Source organism: Protopterus annectens, chromosome 17.part0 (genome assembly GCF_019279795.1).
Source record: "Protopterus annectens isolate FY-2018-M chromosome 17.part0, PAN1.0, whole genome shotgun sequence".
NCBI lineage: Eukaryota > Metazoa > Chordata > Ceratodontiformes > Protopteridae > Protopterus > Protopterus annectens.
In genome coordinates, this window is record NC_056751.1 from 121,777,267 (window position 1) to 121,797,489 (window position 20,223).

At 42.3% G+C, this 20,223-nt stretch overlaps 1 protein-coding gene across 1 annotated transcript in view; it reads right to left on the reverse strand.

Annotated features, from left to right (window-relative positions):
- Nucleotides 1-7,824: 7,824 nt before the first annotated feature.
- The window catches only part of NOA1 (nitric oxide associated 1), a 405,642-nt gene continuing 393,243 nt past the window's right edge, over nt 7,825-20,223 (reverse strand). Inside the window, exon 7 of the mRNA XM_044059454.1 lies at nt 7,825-8,281. Coding sequence (XP_043915389.1) covers nt 8,082-8,281 — 200 coding nt within the window. The 3' untranslated portion in view covers nt 7,825-8,081. The remainder of the gene's footprint in view (nt 8,282-20,223) is intronic.

Sequence of the window (20,223 nt, forward strand, 5' to 3'; positions counted from 1 at the left end):
TGAAGAATATCCTACAAATGGACAATGTCCACAAACACATCTCTGTGAAGCATCCATTTGTGAGCCTGTGCTGTGCACCTGCTCAGACAGTCTGCCACAAGATTGTGCCCTGAAGGAATGTATACTGCCTAATGGACAGCCACTTGCAGAGCCTGAAGTGACACACTCTGCAGAGGAGGTGAGTTTTTGTGCCTCCCTGCTTGTTGACATACCACATCACTGTAGTGTTGTCTGTGTACACCTTCAAGGGGCCTGGAGAGAACATGGGCTGGTCCTTCAGGCTTAGAATCAAAGCTCTTATCTCTTTGATGTTGACATGGTCTGATTTCTGATGGGGAGGCCAAAAACCCTGAACTTTCAAGTAACCAAGAGATGTCCCCCACCGGATGTCCGAGGCCTCAGTGAACAGCTTCTGAGAACGGACTGGAGACTGAAGGGGCTGGCCTGGGTTGACAGCGAACTGTCAAATCCACCATTCAAATTCCTTCTTGAGACAGGGAAGGAGAGGTACACTGAAATTTAGAGTGATGACACTGCAGTCAAACAGACTTGAGTTACACTAAAGCTTCTGCATATGCAGTCTGGTAAGAGGAAGCATCTGAACAGAAGAGGCCATGAATCCCAGGGCCCAAAGAAACTACCTGGTTGGTATGACAGTCAAAGGAAGAAGAGACTGATAGAAGGCTATCAATGACAATACCTTGAGAGACCAACAATGGCACTGTCCGAATCCTGCATAACAGATGCACATGATCCTGACAGGGAGTCTGGACAGACTTTTGGAAGTGAGAGTAAACCCCAGACTTGGAAGAAGAGAGATAATGAACTGCATATTCTGCAACAATCAAATGTGAAAAGGTGACTGAAGCAACAGGTCATTTAGATAAGGAAAAATCTGAATGCTTAGGAGCCTGCAGAAGGCAATCACAGGAGCTAGGTATTTTGTGAATACCCTTGGAACAGCTGAGAGGAAAACTGCAAAGCACAGAAATGAAAATGAGAGGAAGACACAGAGAAACGTAAACACTTCCTGAAGAAAGGGTGAATAAGAATAGGAACTTAAGCATCTTTTAGAGGCAAGGACACCAGAAAAGCCTAGGGTAATAAAAGAGGAAACAGAGTTTGAAAAGTAAGCATCCAAAGAAAAGGGATCTCGATAAAGTTGTTGAACTGGAAGACATCCAATATAGGTCTCCCAGTGCTCTCCCTTTGAGGAACCAGGAACATCCTGGAATACAAATCCCTTCCCACTTAGGAAGGGGGGACAGATTGAATGGTCCCTTGGTTCAACAGGGACCCTAGAACCTCTGGGAAACTAGGAGGTTGCTCTGGAAGACACCAAGGAGGTTGAGGTATCCCAGGAAAAAGGGGAAAGAGATTTCCATGCCATGAAGTGACCCTGATGGATGAAAGAAAAAACCCAAGAGTCTTAAGTGATGGGACGCCAACTTGGAAGACAAAGGAATCTGGTCTAAAGGTGGGAGGGGGGTGAATTGTCAAGAAAAAGCAGGCTTATTGGATAAAGGAGAATTCTGGGCCTCAGAAATCTGAGAAGCCTTAGCAAAAGGTGCTCACCCTCCCACACTTCCTACCCTCACAGGTCTGGCAGGGTTGCCTGCGAACAAAAGGAGACCTAGAAGGATAATTCCCCTGGAACTTGGGGATAGGAGAGAGTAAAATGTGTTTAACGTCTTGCAAGGCTTTGCCTTTCTCCTGAAGAGACTTAAACATGTCAGCAGCAGTTCCAAAATGATAAATATCATTCAAAGGGGCATCCAGCAACTTGGCCTTAATGTCTGTGGGAAGAGACTGGAGATGAAGCCAAGAATAATTTCTCGTGACGGACCCAAATGCACCAGCCCTAGAAGCAGCATCATAGCTACACTTAGAGTGACGAGCCACTTGAGAAACAGAACCTAAAAAAGGCAAGGCAGAGGATTTGGCATCAGAATCAGGGATGGCAAAGGTAACCTGACAAACCTGAGCAATCAAGGCCAGAGCACATCATGTGCGTTTGGTAATTAATACCCTAAAGGCCAAAGCAGAAGCAGTGTAAACCTTCTTGCCAATCCTCTCCATTGCCTTATCGTTATCAGAAGGCAAAAATTTGGAAGAGGTCAAAAGTTTAAAAGGTTTGTCAGAAGACACTGACACCACGGCAGGATCAGCAGAAGAACATTTAAATGAAAATATACAATCCATAGGAATCTTATAGAACCTATCAAGTTTCTAAGGAACAGGAGGCAGGGAATCAAGAGACTTGGAAGCAGCAATGAAAGTATCTAACAAGGCAGCTAACACAGGAGGAAATGCCAATTGTTTAGGAGTATAAACTTGAAGCAACCCTTAATATCTTCTTCTCAAGTGCCTGATATTTAGAAAATCCAATTTAAAGAATTCCATCATCCTAGCAATTGTGCCCCAAACGGCAATTCCTTAAAATGAGACTCAGGGTTAACAGACTCCTCTTCATCGGAACCATAAGCCAAAGGCGAAAGCATCTCTGAAGGATAGGACAGAGATTCCTCACCAGTCAGGGAATCCTCATCCAAGGAATCTGGTTCCCTAAACTGTTTAGAAGAGGTAGTGGTCCACGAAGAAGCTGGTACCGAAACCTCTCGTGGAGGTTTTGGGGCCACTATGGCAGAGAACAAGCCCTGAGTAAATTCTAACCATTCTCTGAGGATACATTTGACAGATCAAAATATGCTTCAGTTTTTTCTTTTCTTAGAAGGGACATCCACCCCTAACAAATACCTGAGGTTCCGACCCTTGGGGAGATTCAAGAGGAGAACCCGGAACTTCCTTCCTAACCAATATTTGCAGAAACCCTCTAGGACTCGCCGAGATAATCAGCCGTGGTTCCACCCTAGATATCTGAAGTGGACACCTGCAAAGCCTCAAAGGATGTGTGAAAAGACAGATTCATGCCAGCCTCCTGTGGAGTCGTGGCAGAGGAATCGGATGTAAACACTGAACGACTTACAGAGCTATTACCTGCTTCTAGAGGGATGTCTGGTGGAGGCTGGACAGCTAAAGAATCTGGCTGAGACTTCTTGGTCGTCTTCTTACCTAGAGGGAGCATCTCAGGGTTAAAGGATCCCGCCCATGGCACCTTGGGCTAACTGTCTGCGTCATCGTTTTTCAAGACAAATGGCCAGGGAAGACAAACAGTTTCTGAGTGTCTTAGAGGCACAAGTACCTTACAGATACTACAAGAGGTACGGTCGTGGGAAGCGCCTAATCAAAAAAGGCACTATTCATGATGATCCTTAAGGGGAATCTGCCTCCCACGCTGACATTTCCCTTCCTGGAAAACATGAACTCTAGGCAGTGATATAAAATACAAGACCAAGTAAGTAAAATAAAAGAAATAAATAACCCCAATGGGACACTTATCTGGTGTTGCCAAATATTCAGTACAGCAACAAAGCATCCAAACCAACTGGTAAACACAGACTGGCGGCAAAAGAAGTTCTAGGTAGTTGTATCTGCACATTCCTTTTATGCCCTACGTTCTGTGCAGAGAGCATAAATATAACGTATGGTGCAAACAAGATCTCTTTTAAGCTTATTAATACTGGCCGAGCAACAGACTGCCCAGGGCGGGACATCCCTTCTGTAACGAATACTGCAACAGCGATATACAAGGACATCTATCAGTACTTGTCAGTTATCCTGGAGTTCTTATCCATGGTGATTGAAAATTTCAGTACTATAGTAACAGAGGGAGGTTGCTGGGTAAATTTGAAAATAGTGATTCTAATTACACTGGTAGTGGTAGGGTAGACAAAGTAATGGAACTGTGCCTAGGTGCTGAGGATGTGAGACAGTGCAGAGACAGTAATAGGACCAAGTTGGGTAGACAGGGAGGAACTGAACAACAAAACAAAATAAGAGAGTAGTACAGAAAATAGAGAAGACTCAACACAGTAAGGGAAGACATAGAATGATTTTAAAGTTTACATGTTTGAAACAATGTGTAGAATACAGCAAAATACATCTTGAAAAAATATAACACCACAACCGACCACAAACTTTTGAACAATAAAACCCAGTAGCAAAATGACAAGTGCCGGACCACCGATAGATTGATATCCAAAGTTTTTATTACAAAAATAGTAAGCGCTTTCGGCTGTATAATACCAGCCTTCATCAGACAATTTTAAAACACACATTGCATTACTTTTAAACCTTGTAGGTAATGAGTAATTAACCAATGACAGTATAGCTCATTAATATTCAGCATTAGTATACACCTTTTCACCGTAAGGTATCCATCAATCTATTTACATTTCAAATTGCCTGTGAACTAATGATTTAAAACTAACATATATACTATGCAAATACATTATGTATTGAACATACCTAAAATATAAATCTATAAAAGTCTAAAATATAAAATATAAACAAACATAAAATGTCACTACTAAGTAGCGATTGTTTAAGCCTAATTTTTTTTTTCATTTGAATGCCACACAATTTCCAGGACTAAATGATTCTATCTCCATTACTAGTATATTAAAACTTAGAGCTCTCAACAGATGACGGATTCTCATCCTAGTTATTTATACATATAGGTTTAGTATAAAGTAAATCAATTTATAAGTTTGATTGCATATGTAAGTATGTTTATATTAAAAATTAGGCTTAAACAATCGCTACTTAGTAGTGACATTTTATGTTTATGTTTATATTTTATATTATAGACTTTTATAGATTTATATTTTAGGTAAGTTCTAATACATAATATATTTACATAGTATATATGTTGGTTTTAAATCATTAGTTCACAGGCAATTTGAAATGTAAATAGGTAGATGGATACCTTACGGTGAAAAGGTGTATACTAATGCTGAATATTAATGAGCTATACTATCATTGGTTAATTAATTAATTGCTCATTACCTACAAGGTTTAAAAGTAATGCAATGTGTGTTTTAAAATTGTCTGATGAAGGCTGGTATTATACAGCCGAAAGCGCTTACTATTTTTGTAATAAAAACTTTGGATATCAATCTATCGGTGGTCCGGCACTTGTCATTGTGCTACTGGGTTTTATTGTTCACATCTTGAAAAAAGTACAACAGCGAAAGGGACAAGACATACTGTGAAGGCTTTTCATTTATTTTTTAATTAAAGTTTGTGCACATATGAGAAAGAATGTGTGTGGTATAATAAGCTATGTCAATACAAAAATGAAGAGGTGGAGAGAAATTACTTTAGTCAAAAGAAAATGGAATAAAAATACAGTTTGGAATGAGTGAGGCCTTACTGTACTACCTATGTGGTTACATTTTAAAGCAGACTCACTGAGTACAGACATCCAGAGTCTCTGTATTACATAGGTAAACATTTAAACTTGTGTGTATATTATATATACATGCACACACATTATATATATAATGTATAGAACTCCTTTCAAAAAGAACTCTACTTCCTGGAAGCCAAAGGAGGAGAGAGAGGGGAAACATGCTGAGATGGCAGACAGGTGTGCCCTGATGAAAGAATGACAAGCCAGTGTTCATCAATTCACATAGGTAACACAGAACCACTGGGGGCTCCACAGATAGTGGTTGAAGGTCTTGTTTTAGACAACTTACAGAGAATATTTTCCATTTGTATAAATAGGATTTTCTGGTCTCCTACAGAACCTGAAGCACTTCATTATAAGGTGTCCAAAGGGAATCAACACCTATCACCCAGAGTAAGGTTCAGGGTGGATATTTGAGGGTGTATGAGAGATCCCTTTCTCCTGTGTGAGTAGATCCATCCTGAGGGGTAACTTGTGATGACTGCCCTTGGCTAGATGATGTAGAAGGGACCAGTACTGCCTTGGCCAAAAGGAGGTCACAGACAAGATTGGAGGTTGTTCTCTGAATCTTCATCAGAACTTTTTGTATAAGAGGGAAGGGGGAATGCATAAGCGAACATCCCGTTCCACTTGAAGGAAATAGCATCCGCCTTCCATGCCTGAGGGGTGAATAACCTGGTGCAATAAAAGTTGGGAGTTGTCTGTTCATGGGGAGGCAAACAAGTCCACCTGAGGAATACCTCATCAATGGACCAGGTCCAGAAATGCATCCCTGTTTAACATCCATTTGTGGGATTGAGTCATGGACCTGCTTAGAGAGTCTGCCATCACATTCTCGGCTGAAGGTATGTAGATAGCTAGGAGGGATACTTGTCTCTGTTGGGCAGTCTCCCATGCCTACAAAGCCAATCTGCATAGGATGTAGGACTTTGTCCCCCCCTTGCTTGTTGATGTACCACGGCACTGTGGTGTTGTTTGTGTACTCTCAGCACTCCTGGGCAAATTGGAACCTTGAAGATTCGAAAGGCAAAAAAAATCAATAAATAACAAGTAGCTCAGTAAGTTTTCACAGTATAAAGAGAATAAGCAATGTTACCAGATGTTTGTATCTGTACAGGGCACTAGAATGGCAAAGCAGCTCCATGCAAATGTACTTAATTTATACAAACACTGGAAATACAGTAAACTGGGTGGCTGCGGTGGTCCAGCAGTTAGAATTGCCACCTCACAGCAAGAGTTTCTCTGATTCAATCTTCGGCTGGGATGCCTTCTGTGTGGAGTTTGCATGTCCTCCCTGTGGTCGCGTGGGTTTCCTCCTACATCCCAAAGACATGCTGTAGGTGGATTGGACACTGTAAATTGACCCCTAGGCATGAGTGCGTGCATGTTTGTGCCTTCTGTGGAAGGTTGGGCGCCGGGCTGGCAACCGACACTGTAAAACTCCACTGCCAATCATGAGCAGACAGGTGATTCGCTGTGGCGACCCTTGACCTGGAAAAAGCCAAAAGACGACTGGAAATACAGTAAACTGACTACTGAGCCCCCTGGCCAATAAAATGGTCTACACATAGACCCCTTTTGTGTGCTTCTCAACTTGGGCAGACCCGGCAAACACCTACTGCCACCAGATGAATAATCCCAGCCCTCCTAATGTAAAAGCACAGTAAGACAGTGTCCGGAGTGGAATGCTACCAGAAATAAACTTAAGGAAAAGCAATGAGTAATTCAAGATATCAACAGTGTACTTTAAACATCTTATAAAAGTACGATTATTCAATAAAAGTGTTTCACTTTGCATAAATGAGCCAAAAGCCACTCAATTATGCAGAATTTATAAAGGCATTAAAAACAAGGTAAGCCGATTAATAAGCCTTCCAGCCAATAAAACAATCACATGCAGGAATCTCTAGTGCGTTACCCCCAACCTATACAGACCAGGCTACCACCCCGCTTATACTAGAAGGAAAATCCTGTCCTCTAGATGTGAAAACACAGAAAAGAGCATGCTAGAGTGTAAAAGTACACTACTTTATCCAACAGCTACCTAGATAACAAACTCAGAGCAAGTATATCAGTAGAACAGACAATGAGTGGCAAAAATGTACTTTGTTTTCAAAATAACCACAAAGAAAGGGAACTAAATAAAAAATAAAAACTACCCTGGGAATGTAAGGTTAGGCTTCTTAAGAATATACATTAACAGACTAGAAAGCATCTATAAAACCTGACACATGCAGTCTGTTATTCCCCCTCTCACTTACTGTGAGCTCTTCGGCTAAAATAGTGCAACAGTCAAAGCAAAAACTAGATCTGAAAAAGACAAACACAGCAAGAATACCGCTGGACTAAAAAATTTCATCTGCATAGGTCAAAAAGTTGCAAAGATTAAGTGCTTAAAACAAAGCAAAAATCACTAATTATAAGATTACAGAAAATGTGTGATCTTTCCTAAACTGGTTCATCCAATATAAAAATCCAAACTTAACATTTCACATAAAAACTGTCAAAACTTAAACGAAAACAAAATATATGGTTTATTGCATCATGAAATTTTAACAATGAGTTCAGAATTCACCTGTCTTCTTCCTGTATCATCCATTTACTGGAGTAGTGACAGCTGTGAGAAATAGTTTGCTAAGGCAATATACAGATTTGTGCAAATAATTACATTAGCTTTGTGTCCATTACAGCAATACAATGCTCTTCCTGAACTTTGCACGTTTAAAATTCTAGTTCTTTAATATTTTTCATAGGTTTTTTTTTTGCCTCAGGATTTGTGCTTTAGGTTTTCTACTAGTGGTTCTGGCTTCTTTGTTTTGTAAGCTGGTGACTTTCGAATACGCTCACCTTTGATGTTCACTATGTGGGGTAAAAGAGGAGGCTGACGCACCATCAGTCCTTTTCCTGCAGGAACATAGGCCTGTAATTCCAAATGGTCATTCATCTGAGCGGTTACAGCTACCCAACCTAAGCCAAAAGAAATCATGTGAATACAAGGAAAAGTTGAGACACAGAAAAAATATTGAGATTCTAAAGATATCCATATGTCCTTAGCACAGCTGAGCAAGTCCACTTTGCAGATAAGTTGGTCGGTCAGTTAGTTAATTACCTGCATGCTTATTTAATTATTTATTTCAATCCCTTTTCAGTCAAAACCAGCTACAATAAAAGATAAAAACATTAGTAAGTGCCTAAAATAAATAAAAATAAAATAAAGTGCCTGCATCAAGTGGATAATAACGTAAACAAATCTCTGCTTGTTGTAGGTCCTCATTTCTCATTGGTTGGAGTAAGATATCATGGACTGTATATAACGCTGGGTAAGACAAGACTATTTGACTACACAGAAGCACTAGCATTTAGCTTCTAAATGAATGGATTTCTTAAACAAACTTCTAAATAGAGGGAAGGGATTGAGTTCTACATCAGAGTCCAGAAAGAAGAAAACTAAGCTGGTTTAAGAGATGCTCTAGGGTTTTCAAGGGCTAAAATATAAGAGAGAGAGGGTGAATTGTAAAGGTTTGCAGTAGGCTTTAAAATGGAAGTGCTCTAAGGGGTTCACATCACTTTGTCAAAAGCTTAATTCTGCGAATGCCTACTCATCAAATCCTAATCAAAAACCCTTTCATTGAACGTTTACATCATCAAAACTTTCCTAGGGAAGGGAATTAGTTGTCCATTACAAATTTGCCCTTTTCTCCAAAATAGTGGAATCTCAGGCTTAGTGTGTGTGTGTGTGTGTGTGTGTGTGTGTGTGTGTGTGTGTGTGTGTGTGTGTGTGTGTGTGTATATATATATATATATATATATATATATATAATTGGGGGGGGGCAAAGCCCTCCACCTTTAAGAGTTTAAAATGTGTTGTTTGTTACAGTTGATCTGGTGGCCAAGTAGTTTCATTCCCTAGGAAAAAGTTTAGATTATGTAAATGTTCAATATAAGGGTGCTTGACAATTAAGAGTTCAATGAATAGGCATTCAAGGAATTAAGCTGTTGATGAAATCATATGGACCCACTCTGACACAGTTGTGTGGTGTAAACAGATAAAGCCCTAACTATGACCCAAATTACTGTAAACTGACAAGTGGCTTGGATGCTGAAATTTGCCAAGTTCATCCAAGTTTAAGGCAAAAATATCTACCCAAGCCAAAGATTATCACAAGGCCTTTTTTAGTTATGTTCATAACCTTAGAAGCACAATGCAGCAATGTACTGAGCTGACTGTGAACAATGTTACCTAGCCTGAAACTGAAGATTTAGTGAACCTACTGGTTAATAAATTCAGCTCAAACTTTATCCCTCACCCCCTCTACCTATCCCACAAGATACACTTGAAACAGGCTCACTTCCAACTATCATACAAGACCAAGTCCTATAAGCGCTATCAAAAGCTAAAATATTGCATTGATGAATCCAGACAATATACCTGGATGTACCTTAAATAGCATGAGGCATGATGCATTACTTAGCCAACCCCTTAACAACTCTGTTCAACCCTGGCCTCCACACAGGTTTTGTACTAGCCAAATGGAGAACAGCTACAGTTATTCTCCTGCAAAAGGGAGGACCATTTACAGACCCATAAAGTATGACAAAATTTACACACAAAGCCATGGAAAGACTTGTGGAACTAATCAGTAAGGATATAGGGAACCTCCAAACTTTGGACCTGTCTCAGTTTGGATTTGTCAGGGGCAGGTCATGCTTACTCACGCTGGTGGACTTTTCTGAAAAGGCCGCTAAAGCAATGGAAGAAAGCAAAATAGTACACACAATATACCTCAACCTGGCCAATGCTTTTGACATAATCCCCTACTCAGGCATAGGAGGAAAGCTAAATAAACCCACTGGATTGCCAACTGGCTCACAGATAGGATGCAGGAGATCAAAATAGGGGTAGAAACCTCCACAAAGAAATCAGTCACAAGTGGAGTCCCTCAGGGTTCAGTGTTGGGACGTCTCCTGTTTGGTATCTACTTCTCTGAAGTAAAAGCCAATAACAAGGAGATCTGGCCTGACTAAGTTTGCAGATGACGGCTGGCTAGGAGCAATCATTGCATCCCCAAATGACATGGTCATTCAGCAGGAAGATTAGCCCCAAACAACTGCTGCCAAAATCATAGGCTGAAACTAAAACTAGATATTACTGTATACTTTGGGGAGTCATCTATCCCAGGGAACTACCACACTGACAACACATCCCAAAGAGTTGACCCAGCTCTTTAGGATTTGGGAACTTACATGAACAGTGACCTAACTTCCAACCTATGTGCGCCCATTGTCACAAGAAAGTCCTTCTATATTACACAGCTAAAAAAAAAAGTGATGTGAATAGATCTAGAGATGTCATCATCATCTTTTACTCAGCCCTCATTAAACCAGTCAATGTGTATAATCTCTCCTTTGGCATGTATCTGTCCAGACACATACAACAACTGGAATGCCAACAGAGACACCTTGCTTAAAAGACAAAAAGCCTAAACAATATGTCCCTACATGGACAGACTCAAAGGTCTGTCACTATACTCAATATCCTACAGACTGCTAAGAGGTTATCTGTGTCTGGCTTACAAGGCATTCTCAGAACAGATATTGATGGATGATACAGTTCTACATAATCTTACCATAACAGTAGATGTCCTCCTCTCACTGTTGCAGTATTCTTCACCTTAGGGATCTACTGGCAGGGACAGCCCGACATATGGGCTGTATATCAAAGCCTTTAGATCTTGTATGCACTGTATTTCACACACATGCTCCCTGTTCAGGATGTAGGGGATACAGGTGACAAATGGATGCAGTTACTGAGAAGTGAACTGCCCCAGAAGAGAACCGTCTAAAACTGCTATCCAATCCCTTGAAGAAAGCACCAAAAGAGGCAACAACCCTAGTGATGTGAGCTCTGACTGATGTAAGCAGACACTTGCCATGCAAAGAACAACAAAAAGAAATGGCCTTGGGTATCCAGGAGGAGATGGTTTGCTTAGAAACAGCCAAATCCAACGTCTTGGAATGATAAGAAACAAAAAGCTGGTCAGACTAATGAATGGTCTTAGTTTTATCCTAATAATGCCTGAGCTGTCTGTGCAAATCCATGACATGAATGACCCTCTCACTAGCAGACTGAGGAGAAAGAAAAAAGGAGTTGTACTGCCTGACTCAAAGTCAAATCATTAACCACCTTGGGCATAAAAAAGGATTAGTATGAAGGGACACCCCGTCCCTGTGAAAAACTAAAAAAGTGGGATGTCATAAGGGCCTGATGCTCAGAAGCCCTCCGAGTGAAGTAAGAGCGAGCAATAACACAGCCTTACAGGTACAATGTTGCAGAGAAGCTGAACCTGGAAGCTCAAAAGGAGCCTGGGTCCCAAGGAGGAGGAACAGGCTTGCTTGTGGGCCTAAGATGCAGGGTGTCTTTAAGAAACTGTGACTTCAAAGCAAGAAGCCAAAGGAGGATTCAAGGGCAGACAGGCAGAAATAGCTAACAAATGGGCCATTACCAAAGAATAGGCCAAGCCAGATGAAACAACTCACACAAATAGGAGAGAACCAGAGGGGCCCCCACTGAAAAAGTGTCCTGTTATCAGTATGGCACCTGACAGAAAACTCATTCATTTTGACAAATAAAACTTTCTGGTTGCAGGTTTTCTTGCCTCCTGCGAAACCCTGAGCACTTCCACAGAAAAGGTGTGTCAAAAAGGGATCAAAAACCCTATCAACCACAGCAGCTGAAGAGTGGACAAGTTTGGATGTATGCAAGACCCCTTGTCCTGTGTGAGGAGGTCCAACTGGTTTGCTAACTTGTGGTAACTACTCCTGGCCAGATGCATTAAGAGGGGGAACCAGTGCAGTCTTGGCCAAAAGAGCGTCATTAGCAAGATTTGTGGAGAGTCCAGCTGAATCTTCTGTAAGACTCTTGGAAGTAGACAAAGGGGAGGGAAGGCATAGAGAAACAACCCCTTCCAAGGACAAGAAAGGGCATCAGTCTTCCACACCAGGTGACATAGCACTCTGGAAAAGAACAGAGACACCTTCCTGTTCAGAGGGGAGGCAAAAAGATCTATCTGAAGAGTACCCCACTTATGGACTATATCCAGAAATATGTCTCTGTGAAGCATCCGCTTGTGTTGCGAACCTGCTCAAAGTGTCCGCTATCTGATTGTGCTTCGATGGAGTATACACTGCTTGAAGAGTCAACTGATAACTGAGACACAGAGATCCTATGCCTGAACAGCCAGCCTGTAGAGAAGGTAAGACTTTGTGCCTCACTGCTTGTTGGCTTACCATATCACTGAAGTGTTGTTCGTGTAAACCTTCAGAAGGCCTTGAGAGAGCACAGGTTGAAAAGCCTAAATGGCCAGAATCAGAGATCTCCTCTCTTTGATGTTGATAACGGTTTGACTTCTGATAGGGGGGGGGCAGAGGCTTTAAACTGTCAGGTGACCACAGGAAGCCCCTCACCCAATGTCTGAAGTGTCAGTGAACAGTTCTTGAGAAGGAACCAAAGGCTGGAAAGGAAGGCCTGGTTGAAGGTAAGTTGCGGAATCCACCACTCAAAATCCCGCTTTAGACAAGGAAGGAGAGGCGCTCTGAAATCCAGAGGGTGGCAATGCTGAAATCAAACTGACTTGAGGTACCACTGAAGCTTCCCTATGTGCAGTCTGGGAAGAGGGAGCATTGCAATACAAGAGGTCCTGAATCCCAGGACTCAAAGAAATTATCTGGCTGGAATAGCAGACAGAGGAAGAAGAGATTGAAAGAAAGCAGTGTTGGGACAGAACTTTTAGAGGTGGATGAGAGGCCAACATTGACAGTGTCTGAATCCTGAAACCCAGATACACATGATCCTGAAAAGGAGTAAGGACAGACTTTTGGAAGTTGATAGTGACCCAGAGACTTTTAAGGAGAGATATGGTGAACTCCAGATCCTGTATCTGGCAACTGGGAGAAGGAGCCAGAAGCAACAGGTCATCTAGATAAGGAAAAATCTGAATGCCTTGTTGCCTGCAAAAGGCAATCACAGAAGCTAAGCATTTTGTGAATACCCTAGCCATACCCTCTTCAACTGTACAGATTTTTGCCGCATATTTTTGGTCCATTTTTTTCAAAAAATTGTGTTTTTGGCAGATTAGTGGCAAATAATTAAAGATTAAAGTTAATAAAGAAAATGACAGAAATTTGCGTTTCAGACTTCATACCCTTCAGAAAAGTCATGCTAATGCAAAACCTGTTATTCTATCAAATTTCTAAGTTTATAAGAGCAATACTTAAAAATTGTCCTTATTCATGGGCTTTTGCCCCATTTTTGTTTATGGTTTTGTCTAGATTTCTTGCTCTAAGAGGTTGAGAGGTAAGCTTGGGGCAGTAGATGCCAAAGGATAAAGCAGAGAATGGAAAGTGAGAGGAAGAAACAGAGAAACATAAAAACTTCTCAAAAAAGAGGATGAATGTGAAGGTAAGCATCATTCAGATCCAAGGACACCAAAAAAGCCTGAGGTAGTACAAGGGGAAGTAGGGTTTGAAGAGAAAGCATCTGAAAAGAAGGAACCTTGAGAAAGGTGCTGAGCAAGGAGAGCTCCACATTAGGTCTTCAAGTGCCCTCCTTTCAAGGGATCAGGAACATCCTGGAGTAAAATCCCTTTCCAAGTTGGGAAGGGACAGGCTGAATAGTTACCTGGTTCACCTGTGACTGAAGGACCTCTGAGAAATGAGAAACTTGTTCCAGGAGGAGGTTGGGAAATCAATGAAAAAGGAGGGAGAGACTTCCACACCAAGAAGTAAAGATGATAGAACCCAAGAATCTAAGGTGATGAAATGCCAGTTTGGAAGGCAGAAGTTGAGCCAAAGGGACAAAAGGAACCTGGCGGAGGGGTGGGGGGGTGGAGGGCAAGATATCAAAGAGAAGCAGGCTTGTCAGATAAATGAGGCTTATGACACACAGGAGACAGTCTTAGCAGAAGGAGCTCACCTACCACCCATGTCTTTATTGGCCCGATGAGGCTTGCCTAAAAAAACAAAGCAGACCTAGTAGGATAGTGCTTCTGGATCTTGGGGATAGGGGACACACAAATATGTTTAAGGTCCTGCAAAGCTTTACCTTTTTCTTGAAGTGACTTAAAGATAGCAGTGGCAGCAGTTCCAAAGAGATTTTTATTATCCAAAGGTTCTTCCAGCAACTTGGCCTTAATGTCTTCAGGTAATGACTACAGACAAAGCCAAGAATAATGCCTCATGACAGATCCAAAAGCAGCAGCAGCATCATAGCTGCTCCTGACAGAATGTCGAGACACCCGAGAGGCAGAACCCAAAATAGACAGAGCAGAAGATTTTGCTTCAGAATCAGGAAGGTTGGAAATAACCTAACAAGCCTGAGCAATCAAGGCCAGAGCATATCTGGCCATGTGGGTCTGGTAATTGTTGGCCCAAAAGACCAAAGCAGAAGCAGTATAAACCTTCTAACAAATTCCCCCCATTCCACTACTAACCTTACCTGAAGGTAGAAGCTTAGAAGAGGGCAAAAGTTTAGAAGGCTTGTCACAGCAGACTGACACGATAGCAAGGTCAGCGTAAGAACACAAATAAGAATTGACAATGCTCAAGAACCTTACAGAACCTATCGGGTTTCTTTAGAGCAGGAGGCAGAGAATGAGGAGACTTAAAAGAGGTTATAAAGGCATTTAACAATGCAGCCAACACAGGAGGTACTGCAGAAAGTTTAGGAGTGCCCACCTGAAGCAGCTCATAGTACCTTTTTGGAACATCAGGCACAGAGAAGAATCCCAGTTAAAAGTACTCCATCATTCTACATATAGTGCCCTAAAAGACAATTGCTCAAAAGAAGACTCAGGACTAATGGACTATTGTTCATCAGAACCGTAAGGCAAAGGCATCTGGAAGAGTAAGGCAAAGACCCATCAATAGACTCTGACTCCTCATTAGAGGAATCGGGTTCGCTAGTCCGTTTGGAAGAAGTTGACGTCCAAGGGGGGAGTTGGCACAGAAACCCCTTGGAGAGGCTTCAGGGCCATTAAGTCATTAATCAAGCCCTGAGTAAATTCCTCACATTCTCTTTGGGGATCCTTAGGGGCATACAGAAGAATGCTTACTCTTGTGTTTTTTCTTTGTAGGGATATCAGCAAAAGTAAACACTGGAGGTTCCGAACCTTGATGGGATTCAGTAAGAGTACCTGAAATCTCATCCTTGACCAGAACCTGCAGAATCCCTCTAGGTCCTCTGAGAAAATCAACAGCAGTTCCCCCTTAATGTCTGGAGCAGATGCCTGCAAAGCCTCAGAGGATGTGAAATAAAGGATCCATGGCAGCCTCCAGTGGGGTCGAGGCAGAGGAATCTGACAGACACCAGACGGCCTAAAGAGCTATCACTCACTTCTAGAAAAACGTCCAGTGGAGGCTGGACAGCCAAAGAATCTAGCTGAGATTTCTTGGCCTTCTTAATTAATGGCCCCTCGGGGTTAATAGATTCTACCATGCTACCCTGGGCTAACAGTTTAAGCCTCTAGTTCTCGAGACAGATGGCTAGGGAAAATAACAGCTTCTAACAGTCTTAGGCACAAGCACCTTACAAATGCTATAAGATGTATGGTTGTGGAAACACCCAAACAAAAAAGACACTGTTCATGACTATCTTTATGGGAAATTTGCCCCCCAACACTGACATCTTCCCTTCTTGGATGACAAGAACTCCAAATAACCGAAAGAGAAGACGACCAAAAGAAAAAAAAGACAACAATGGGGCAGTTATCTAATGGCTAGGTATTCAGCACAGCAAAAGAGCATTCACAATGAACAGTGATGGTAGCTTTAGGATTGGTGGCAAAGAAGTTCTGGGTAACTGAGTCCATACATCACCTTTAGGCCCTTTATGGGGTTATCTTATTTAAGAAGGTTTAGAATTTTTATTTTTTTTAATTAGCCCAGCTGATCCTGCCACTACTGTAGCTACCAGAGAATCTTTACTTATACTGCTCTAACTTCTGCTTTTATGCCTTGGTGTTTCTTTTAACTTTATGATGTTTATGTACACTATATTCACTGGGTCTAGCAATTTTGATAATCTATGCAAGTATTCTTTTCTTGGACTACTAAATTTGTTTTTCTTGTTCAACTTCAACTGCTGGTACTGATTGATCCCACATGATCATTACCTCTTTCCTTTCAGCAATCCTTTGTGGCTCATGTTTCAAATGACACCTCACAATAACTTGTATGCAATGATATTTACACACCCTCCAGTGTAACAGTAAGATGGTTGTGTATTGCTGATGCTTCTAAAAAGATGAAATCAATGTCAGTTTGACTTCAGCAGCAGAAGGCAGACAGGACACTATTAGGGCACTGGAAGAAATTCTTGGAGTGTTTAGGGATTACTGTAAAACACACCAGAAGGGCATGAATTATACCCCCTATTCAATGTAACGTAATTTTGGGAAGGGCTGACTTTTCCACAACTAAATGAACTTCTGGCTCAACAATTTACACAACCTACTGAGAGCACCTTAAAGGAGAAAGCTGCTGTGAAATCCCCTGGAACAGATGGAATACAACAGTCATATGGAAATTTCTGAAGTAAAGACTTGTGTAATACATGCATTATCTTGATAAACCAACGGCTCCAGGGCCAGAACAGACCCAGCTCTTGTCATAGGGCTATCATGCTTTTTATAATGTTAACCTAAAAAGGTTCATAGGTAGGTGCTAGGCTATTGGCCCTACGGCCTATATAAGCCTAGCCAAAAAGGAAACCCTGGCTTTCGCCACCCAAGAAAATTATTTTCCTGTGCCCCTGTCAAGCAGACACACAGAAGTGATCCCCGGGGTGAATTTCATATTTCCCATCCAATCATCAGGATTTTTCTTGAAGAGTGCTAATGAGGAGCTCTGTCTGACATAGATAGGTAGTCTGTTCCAGAGTATGGGAAGTCTCTGGGACAGGAATCTATCCCCACATCATGTTCTGTTTATTGTGGTGACAAGGTTTAGGTCCCTAGAGAGTGTAGCTCGTAGGGATTGGGATTTTTTTAAGTGGAGCATGTCCAACAGCTCTGGGTTTGACACAGCTTTGTATGCTAGGCAGAGATCACCTCTGAGTAGGCGATATGCGACGGAGTAAACCTGTAGTTTTTTTAGACGGTCTGCGTAGGGCATCTGTTTGAGGCCAGTAATCCTTTTTGTGAGGTATTTCTGCAGCCTTTCCAGTTGTTGTAGATGTCGCAAGGAGAGGGGAAAAATGACCTCTTTTTCTGGATGAGAAACCTTTTGTGATGGTGTGCCACATAGAAGGGTTTCCTGACCACTGTGGCAATGTGATTATCAAATGAGAGACTACTGTCCACCTATGTCCCAAGGTCTCATCACACTTTTGGTGTTAAGTAGACTACCGCCTATGTGGTAAGTTCATGGGTACAGAACTCTTACCAAAGGGGATGACCATGCACTTTTTGGCATTGAGCTTGAGACCATGGCTTTGACACCAGGCATCTGTCTCAGTTAGGCCCTTTTGTAGAATGCCCACATCGTTAGGTGTTTCGATTATGGCTCCAAGTTTGCAGTCATCTGCGAACTTAGTTAGCCAAAGACCTTCTGTGTTAGCCTGTACTTCAGAGAAGTAAATACCAAACAGGAGAGGACCCAGGACTGAACCCTGTGGTACGCCACTTGTCACTGGTCTGAAGTCTAATTTAGAGTCTGCTACTTTCACAGTGTGGGTTCTGTAAGTAAGCCAGTTGGCAACCCATCTTGTGACATACAGATGTATACCTAGTTTAGTGAGTTTATCTATAATTCCAGAGTGGGGGATGGTGTTGAACTCCTTGACGAGACCTAGATAGGCTGTGTGAACCACCTTACCCTCATCTATGGCTTTGGTCACCGCTTCAAAGAAGTCTACAGGTTTAGGAGACATGATCTGCCTTTTACAAACCCAACTGTGTGGGGTCCAGAGGTTGGAGATCTCCAATGTCTTTGTTTATGGGTTCCATGATGATACGTTCCATGGCCTTGCAGACCAGGCTCTTCAGGCTAAAGGGGCAGTATTTCCCAGGGTCTGTCGTGGCTCCCCCTTTGTGGAGTGGGATAACCGTCGTGGTGCGCCATTCAATGGCCACAAAGTCTGAGGTGAGGCTATGACTGAACATGGTACCTAGGTGGGGTGCCAGTTCATTCTGCAGTAAGTGTAGAAGGCAGCCTGGGATGTTGTCAGGTCCACAGATGCTGTGTTCTTGGCTTTGGAGAGTGAGGTTTTTACCTGTGCAGCTGTGATTACAGGAACTTTGCATTCTTCTGGTATAGAGATAGGCCCTTTAGGGGGTGAGAGGGGGGTGAAGTTATCTGCCAGGATGTTGGCAATATCAGTTGGTTCTGTATATTTAGTGCCATTGTGCTGCAACTCAGAGCAGATCCGAGTGTTGCCATGGAGATTCTTGACATAGCTACAGAATGCTTTGTGGTTGTCTTTAGAATCAGTGGCGATTTTGTTTTCATAACTAGCTTTGGAGTACTTTATGAGGGATCTCAGCTTCTTACGGAGGCTGACCAGGGAGTTCCTCCAATCATGGGATTTTACTCTTTTTTGCAACAGTTTCTTTCTTCTGTTGTAGAGTTTATTTATGGCAGAAGACCATCAGATTGGTTTCCTTTTTTTGGAGGATAGCAGCTTGGTTCTGTTGGGGATAGCACGATCCATGCACTCGTGTAAGTGCTTATAAAGTGCATTTGTGTAGGATTCAGCAGTCGTACCTATATTGTCCATCTGCATGGGTGTCGTGAAGTTTGCCACTTCTGTCTTAAGAAGCGTGAAGTTGGCTATGGAAAACTTTTTATGGTTGTTTCCCTAATGGGGGATGGGGGAAGGATGTGGATGTCTAGGATGATTAGCTTGTGGTCAGAACTGACCAACGAGGAATTGACCTCTGGCGTGGAACACCGGTTGCCCATGTTGGTGATGACCAGGTCTAGGATATAGCTGGCCCTGGTGTGGGTGTGGATAAGTTGATCCAAGGCGTTGGAATTTATGAATTCCAGAAAACGGTGAGCAAAAGACTTGGTACATGAGTAGTTTTCCCAGTTAATGATGGGGTAGTTGAAATCACCCATTATTAGGGTGTTGGGATGCACCCTAATATTTTCCAGTGTATCAAGAAAAGAGTAGTGGGAATCCTGGGGCGTGGCGGGGGGTCTGGAGCAAGCTACAATCTGGATTGCGGTCTTGCCCAGAGTTAGTTGAACTTGGATAATCTTGGATACATTATGCTGAGCAACTAGCTTGGAGGTGTGGATATCCTTAATGAATATGGACACGCCTCCCCCTTTAGTGTTTCGGTCCGGGTTAGGTGGCTGAAAGGTGTGGTATGAATTATAGCCTGGTAATGCAGGGGTGCTCTCTGGAGCTTTGAACCAGGTCTCTGTCACTGCACAGATGTCGATGTTCTCCATTTTAAGGAGTGCCTCGAGTGAGTGCATTTTGAGGTTTAGACTTCTAGCATTGAGTAGCATTACCCTCAGATTTTGCTTGCTTGTACCTGTTAAGGTAGTGAATTTGTCATGTGAACCATGCCTAAAAAAGGCGCTATAGGGGTGGCAAGAGCCTTTGCCAGTATCCGGAATCCCAAGGGTGAAAGGTGCATGCCATCTCTGGCAAAGCATTGTGGTTTGTCGATCATGTCATCCCAGGCAGACAGATACTGGATTCCCTTAGAATGACACCAAAAGCTTAGCCAATTGTTAAAGTCAATTGTTTTGTCCTTGTACTGTGGTATCATTCTGGGTGATAGCAGGATGCTACTCAGGGCTAAGGTCATACATGCCTGGACTACAAGATCGGAGAAGCTTCTCCATGTCTCTTAATGTAGTCCAGGGAGGTACGTCTCAGGTCATTCACACCAACATGG